At 37.8% G+C, this 7,610-nt stretch overlaps 1 protein-coding gene across 1 annotated transcript; it reads right to left on the reverse strand.

The window, feature by feature from the left end:
- Window positions 1–1,284: 1,284 nt before the first annotated feature.
- Window positions 1,285–5,201, reverse strand: LOC132184558 (protein MITOFERRINLIKE 1, chloroplastic). The gene is made up of 2 exons (XM_059598237.1): window positions 3,909–5,201; window positions 1,285–1,911 (listed from the first exon to the last, which is right to left on the reverse strand). Exon 1 carries the CDS (start codon window positions 5,058–5,060, stop codon window positions 3,927–3,929), a length of 1,134 nt encoding a protein of 377 aa, XP_059454220.1. The 5' UTR covers window positions 5,061–5,201; the 3' UTR covers window positions 1,285–1,911; window positions 3,909–3,926.
- Between the last annotated feature and the right edge of the window lie 2,409 nt (window positions 5,202–7,610).

The following is a 7,610-nucleotide window of genomic DNA, read 5'->3' on the forward strand; positions in this document are numbered from 1 at the left end:
TTTTTTTTTTTTTTGGCCATTGGGGGGTGGTTCGACCACCCCCAAGGGCCATGGGGCACCGGTCTGGGGTGGCCAAAGCCACCCCTATGTTATTCTGGGGTGGCCAGCCAACCCCTTCTATTTTTTTATTAATTTTTCTTTATTTTTATTTTTATTTTTATTTATTTGAAAAACAAATAATAAAATATTATAAGTGGACTTGCCACCTCAACATTTATGGAAAAATTTTGGGGAAGTGATTGCATTCTAGCATTTTCCTTTAGCTTAGACCGGATTCAGTTCACTCATCTTTGTTATTGTTTGAATTGAAAATCAGTAAAATAATGATTGGAAACCTGGATTTTGGAGAAAGTTTCGCATAAATTAGATTGATTGTACATGGGTTTTCAAAAAATCGCCCATTCTGAATTGCTGGTTATTTTGATACTTATGTCAGAAATTTGGACTTTAAAGGCTAGATTGCAACAACAATACATTTAGAACTTATTTTTTCCCATTTTTAAAGTGCTAATTAATGGGTTTTTGAAAAAACGTTCCCAAGATACAATGAAGCCCTATAGTCACTCTATAATTAGCATTTTCTAGAGTGAACTAAAACACCCTTTGAATCCTCTCCCAAGTTAGGCCTACTTGTAGTCCCTCGTATGGAGAAGCTCAAGCAGCCCCCTTGGCTGGTTCCTGGCAGCTTCCTTGCACCTTGATAAGTTCATTCTAAAAGGGGACTCTTCTATTGTTATTTTTTCTTTACATAATCCATCTAATGTTTTGGATTGGCACATTAAACATGTAATTTTTGAAACTTTATCACTTTTTCCAGCCTCCTCTATTTGAGAGGTCAAAAAAGTTAACAGAAGTGCAAATTTTTGCGCTCATCATGTGGCATATAGGGCCGCGGCAAGAGTTTTCTCGGACTACATTCCCTCCTTATTCTCCCCTCCCCTCTCTATTCCCATCTGTAGTGGAAAAGATCACCCCCTTCTTGTCCCCTCTTGTGAGGGTTTGTGTTCTGTTGGCTCTTTTCTATAAAGTGGTTTGTTACAAAACAAAACAAAAAAAAAAAAAAAAACACCCTTTGAATGAGAATTGCACAAAATATATTTGTAGGAAACAATAAAGAAGTTATTTGGTAGTGTGTCATTGCAATCTAATGGGTCAACAACATTTACTCCCTTTACTTACCAGTGGGGTTGTAATGTCCTTGGATTAAAAATAACAAAAATACTCTTTATAACATTAAAAAAAAAAAAAAAAAAAAAAAAAAAGAGTAGCCTTTTTTCTGAATTTTCAGAAATAAACATCATATTTTATGTCGCAACAACAATAGAATTAGAATCTCTGAGAAGACCATGTGTTGCGTACATGTAAACCGTACATCTTTATTCCATACGAACCAGGGAACTCGTAAAACCTCCATATTTTCAAGGGCTAGAAACAAATCAATGACTATTGTACTCTTTACATGTAGATTCACACTATTCAAGCTTTCCTGGTAAATCTCCTAGGGTGCAAACTAGAGCATTTAGTGAGTACCACTTCTCACTTTCAATCATCACATATTTCCCATCAACAAATAGAGGATAAAAAAGCATCTCTAGTTCCATATATATCTCACTCCTAAGAGCATCTCCAGGCTATTTTTGCTGCTCAGAATACTCCTTTTACATTTTAGCGACTAGTTTTTTAATGCAAATTCCAACAGATTATCTATTATAACTCTATACTTTTTTTAAATATTATTTTCTAATATTTTTTTATTATTATTATTATTCCACTTCTCTCTCTCTAATCACGCATACCCGCTCCTCCCCTGAATTTTCTTCTCACCGAAACACCCCTTGCTACAAACCAACCATGTCCCACCTGCCACCCAAAATTTCATCACCTTCCCACCATCCGAATGGCCTTGTAGTCCTTCAAAACCCAAACCAAAATAAGCCCCAAAACATATCAGACATGCAAAATGAATCAAAACAAAAACTAACCCAGATAATTTCAAAATCCAAATCAAAACAAACTCAAGATTTCCCAAAAAAATCTTTTGCTTGGGACCAGCAGAGGAGCCCAATGCCAGGTGCTAGAGTTTCTGTTATGCTAGTAGTGCCGGAGCGTTCAGCCCAAGCTTCTGATTTGGGTGAATGAAACAAGCGACTAGAGGGAGAGAGAGTGAGTGAGTGAGTGAGAGAAAGAAAGGGGGAGAGAGAAAATAATGTAAAAAAACTTTTCTAGTGTGAACAGTGAATAGTAAAGAGCCTATTCACTCTTCATGTTAGAAGAAAAAAAGTTAGTTTAGCCATTCTACTGAAGATGAAATTTAGCTCATAATAGCCAAATCTAACTATTTTCACGCATTTGACTACTCACTTGGAGATGCTCTGAAAACATAGTTGCGGAAGACACCTTTACCATAAGTTTGTCATCCATCCCCAAACAGTATTACAGAGAGATTTTCAGGGGAGTAAAGGAATGAATGCAATCCAATCACCAAGCAACACAACATCACTTACCAATAGTGATAAGTGCCAAACCACATATAACCTAAAGATTGCAATCAAGCAAGGTAGAAAATTGCTTCAAGAAAACGCTATTCTCTCTCCACAATAGGCAGAACTCATATTCCATGAAACCCCCAAGCCCTGTGAACGAACACTAAAGAAGTTTGTTTAAGAAAATATTCATCCTCTCTTGATTCTCCTTCGAGAGTTTGTATTAAGTTTATAATATAAAAGTTACAACACAGTATGACAACGTTTACAACTAATTGATTACATCAGAGAGTTTGTGTTTATCATTGCTTCTCTTGGAATGAAACTTCAGTGGCTATCCTAATCCTTATCATTTGCAGAAGATATAGTTTTATCTAGAGTGTAAGATTTTGGTTTTGGTTTGTTGATTCAGTTCTTGATCGATATCCTTAACACCCAGGAGTATGTTTGGTAAACTGGAATGATGATTATCTAGGAATTAGAATGGGTAATACTTGGGAATACAAGATGTTGGAATGAAAAAACCATTCCTATTCATTCGTTTGGTGATAACACATTTACGGCCAAATTTCCTCACTTGAATTGAATCAAATTTGTTAAAATACCCTAGCTCTAAAAATGATTTTCCCAAAAAACCTCTTCTTTTTTTCAGGGAACTCAAAAATACAAAAGAAAAATCATTCCTCATGAGATAGAACAACTGGGGGTGGCGCGACTAGAAAAATGATATTCATTCTTGGAGGAATTGCTATGCCTTACCTTTTTTAGAGGATTAGTTATTCCTCACTAAAAAAAAAAATTGTTATTCCATGAGAATAGCTATTCCCAGAAATGATGCACAACCAAATATCGGAATGACTATTAAACAAGAATGGTCATTCTATTCTTAAGTGCATTCCTGCGTGGAATCCTACTCAAAATTGCAGATTAAAGGATACAATCAATTGTAGCTTCCACTATAAGAGGAGCATAAAAGAACCAACCAACAAAAATAGACCAGACCAAACAGAGATGAGCTAACATTTAGGGTTACCATGAACTTTAGCCGAACTGATAAGCCTCAAACACTTAAAAGCCATAACTTTATTTAATAGCGAGATATTGATAGGGATACCACTATTATTTCTATAGTCCTAAATGTTCAATGGGTATAAATCAGTTAATTCATCTCCCATGCTTCTTCCACGTCCAAAACCCTTCATATTTTGTGGCGTTGATCTTTGGGGTGTCTATTAGCTATAAGACCATAAAAATGGGAACCATAACAAGGAAGCAGAAAGCTATTCAAGTAACCTTATGTTATATGCATATAAATGACGAGCAAAAATCAAACGACACATCAAAAAAATTTCCAACAAAGGAATTCAAATCGAATGAAGATATCACCGAAAACATAAAGACTCCAGAGAAGAGTAGAGAGAGAACCTAATCAAATTCACCAAATCAAGTAGGAGCAACAGACACCTCAGGAAGCTCCTTCCTTTTGAGATATTGCTGCAGCACGGCAAGCCTAGCCGTCTCGAACGCGAAGTACCCCAACGCCGAGAAACACGCACTGTGAACAACTCTAGGCCCCATTCCTCTCGACAGCCCAACCCACCCCTCCTCCTTCAGTATCTGCTTCACCGTAGCCGCAACCCCACTATACATCGCCGCCGCAACCTTATTCACAGCCTCACCCCCATGAAGCTGAGTCATCAACCTCGTCTTCACCACGTCAAGCGGCGTCGTAATGGACGCCGATATAGCCCCGGCCAGCGCCCCACAACAAACGCTCTGAACCGGCTCCAGGTGGGCCTTCCCCGTCCTTCTCAGCACCGCGGCTTTCAAGTACTCAAACGACGAGTAGCTCAACACCCCAGCCGGCAAATTCCTTAGCAATGTGGCAGAGTAACCTGCGTACAAGCCCAGTACACCGTCTTTCTCCAAAATCCTCAACAAGACCTCCCAAGAACGCCCCTTGGCCCCGGCCTGCATTCGCTGCGTTATCAACTCCTTGGGCACCATTATCGCCGACGACACGATGTTCCCCATCGCCCCGGCGGTCGGGGGAACAAGCACGGAAGGGTACTGGTCGAGCTTGGACAATACCGACTTCCCCAGCTCGCAGGTGCCGAAGTACACGGCGGAGGAGGCGGTAGAGCCAACGATCACTGCGGACACGCCGCTGTAGAACCCGAGTATCCCTTTCTCCTGGAAGGTCTTGGCGATGGCGTCGAAGGTGTTGGCATAGATTTGGGACGCACCCTTGGTCTGGAGCTTGGTTTTGATGGTGTCGAGCGGGAGGAGACAGACGTAGGTGAAGGCGCCGGCAATGCCGCCACCGGCCGCGCCGATGAGTGCGCGCTCGAGGTCCGAGAGGCTCTTGAGAAGGGCCTTTTGGGGTTTCGCCTTTTGGGGTTTTAAGGAAGTGGAGGCGAAGGAGAGGTGGGAATTGGATTTGGGATTGGGGTTTGGGGAAGATATGAGAGTGGTAGTGAGATGGGTGAAGAGGGAAGTGAAATCTGTGAGAGATTGTGGGTGGGGATTGGAGGAATGGGAGGGGAGGCCTAGAAAGGCCGAGATTCGGGTGTCCATGGCTAAGTTAAACGTGTTGCGCTCTCTCCCTCTTATCTCGTCCTCTGGTTTTCGTTCCTGCGCTCCAATCAAGTCAAGTGAAGGAAAATGGAGGCGGAGAAAGGTCGAGGGACGGCATCGAAACGGTGCGTCCTCGCTTGTTAAAGACGGTGCCGTTTTACCACAAGAACCTTGTGTTATGCACTTATGCTCTAATTCACATTTATATTTCACAATTATCCAACAAATAACTATTATTTGAACTTTTTTAACAATCAATTATTAAATGTGTCGGACTCACACCTTCACCTAAATGGTCTTAAAAATTCAATGGTTGATTTTTAGAAAGGAAAAAAATGCAAAATCGATCCATATAGTTTACTTAATTTGTAATTAACTCCTTATCGTATCAAAATGAACTCATAAGTCCTTAAAGTATGCCAACAATTTAGTCCATACAAATTTCGTCGACTGACTTAACAAATTTCGATAGTATAAAACGTTAGAGCTAATAAAACTATGACACATGTCATATTTAAGTAAGTATCACACTAACGGATTCTATTAAATTAGTGAACGGAATTCAACCTTTGAGTTCATTTTAATACCATAAAAAGTTAATTGTAAATCATATTGACTAATTTTGTATTTTTTTTTTCCTTTTATAAAAGTTAGATAGGGAAATGACATAAGAATGACGTTTAGACTTTTTCATCTAACAATGCTAATATGACAATCCAACCAACTCTTAAATTTTTTTTCTTTATTTTAAAAAATATATATATGTCACGTTTGTTAAATTACTAGTCACGTGTGGGCTCAAACTCTCTTTTAATATGTGAGGCCCAACATGTAAAATATTTAATTTAAATAGGGCGTGATTTGACGGAATCAATGTTCGATTTCAGGATCCTTGGCTCTGATATCATATTCAATTACCAGTTATCTCAAAAACTTAAGCTAATAGGAAGAGATAAATTTAATCACTTAATCATTACTTTAACAATGTTAATACTATTATATTGGGTTCTAAACTCAACGTCAGTCTCTCACCGTTGACTTTGAAGGGGCATGTTGAAGACGTTTCTCAATCGTAGCAAGACCTACACAAGATCAATCACGAAAGCCTCATAAATTTTTGGATGAGTAATTAAGTAGAATCACTTCTTTTACATTAGTTGCTTCACGGGTTTTTCAATCCTGTTGTGGCTCTTCATGCAATTTCTCTGTATACTCTTACTCTTTTGAAATTGAAACCATAAAGACAACCTGCAATGAACTCGTGCTCTGCATATAAGTTAGACAACAAAAAATTATGACTGTTAAAGATCATAATATTCATTAAAATTCAATGGCATGTATCTCTCTTATACATGCATGGCATGGTAATTCATTTGACATGTGATGATTTACATGTAGTCATATATATCATATTTAATTTAAACTTCCAACATCATCTTCTTCTTGCTTTGTGAAATTCTAAACAATAAAATGAAGGATACTTCATAGGGCCTTGACTGCTCTCAAAAATGATAAGCTACAAGGCCAGTTGATGGGCCAAGCCCGCCAAGGCTTCAGTTGGTAACATATTTTTAGGTGCCTGATGGTTTAGCCTATCAACTGAAAGCCTTATTTCCCCTTTTTCCCGCATTGAAAAAATAAATAAATAAAAAACCTTATTGAATGTTTGGTTCAACCACGTCACTACTCTTCTAGATGACACACAGCTTGGGACAAAGACCTGGGCCTATTATGCCTTTTCTTGTTTTGCAGTGTCGGAAGACATTGCTTTCATTTCCTTTATTTTAGATTAATTTCTCTTTCAATTTATTTTCAATAAACAGTTTAAGAAATGATTTGAAGAGAGAAATGAAAATTATAAGACAGAAAAAAAAAGTGCTAAAAAAAATATTACCTTTTACTGTTTAGTTCCATGAACTATACTTTTAACAAACATTATAAATTTAAAATAAAATAAAACATTTACTGTTTGGTAAGAGCCATGATAATACATGTTACATGTGCTTGATTTGAATGGTAAAATGGTAACTTTTTTTTTTACAATTGATCTAGAAATTAGAATGTACTTGGGAAGGAAACTTTAGTTACCCATATTATCAAAAAAAAATGTAGTTGTAAGTGTTGGGTGATGACGACAATCTAGAACACAAACAAGAAGTAGTGCTCTAATTGTTGAACCCATGTTCCGTAAAGGCATGAAAATCACACACCACTCCAATTACCAATCGGAAAAGGGGAACTCATGTCAGGAATGATGCAGACACACCAAATCTGGGGCCCCCCTCAAAGTGCACCTACTGGATGTAACATCTTTTTTTCTTTTCTTTTCTTTTTTTCCTAGAAATTGACATCTATATTCTTTGCCCCATGTATGTTCAACAGAATGCATGGGATTAGGATTTACTTTAGAGTAATTTTGGGTTGAAAGAATATTAATTAAATAATTTTTTTTTAATAAATAATAATTTAATATGGTTTTAAAATAGAGCTTTTGAGTGAAGGATAAGGATATACGCTATATTTCGGATTCAGATCCCTTAGGAATTCAAG

The sequence above is a fragment of the Corylus avellana genome, chromosome ca6, assembly GCF_901000735.1.
Source record: "Corylus avellana chromosome ca6, CavTom2PMs-1.0".
Classification (NCBI taxonomy): Eukaryota; Viridiplantae; Streptophyta; class Magnoliopsida; order Fagales; family Betulaceae; genus Corylus; species Corylus avellana.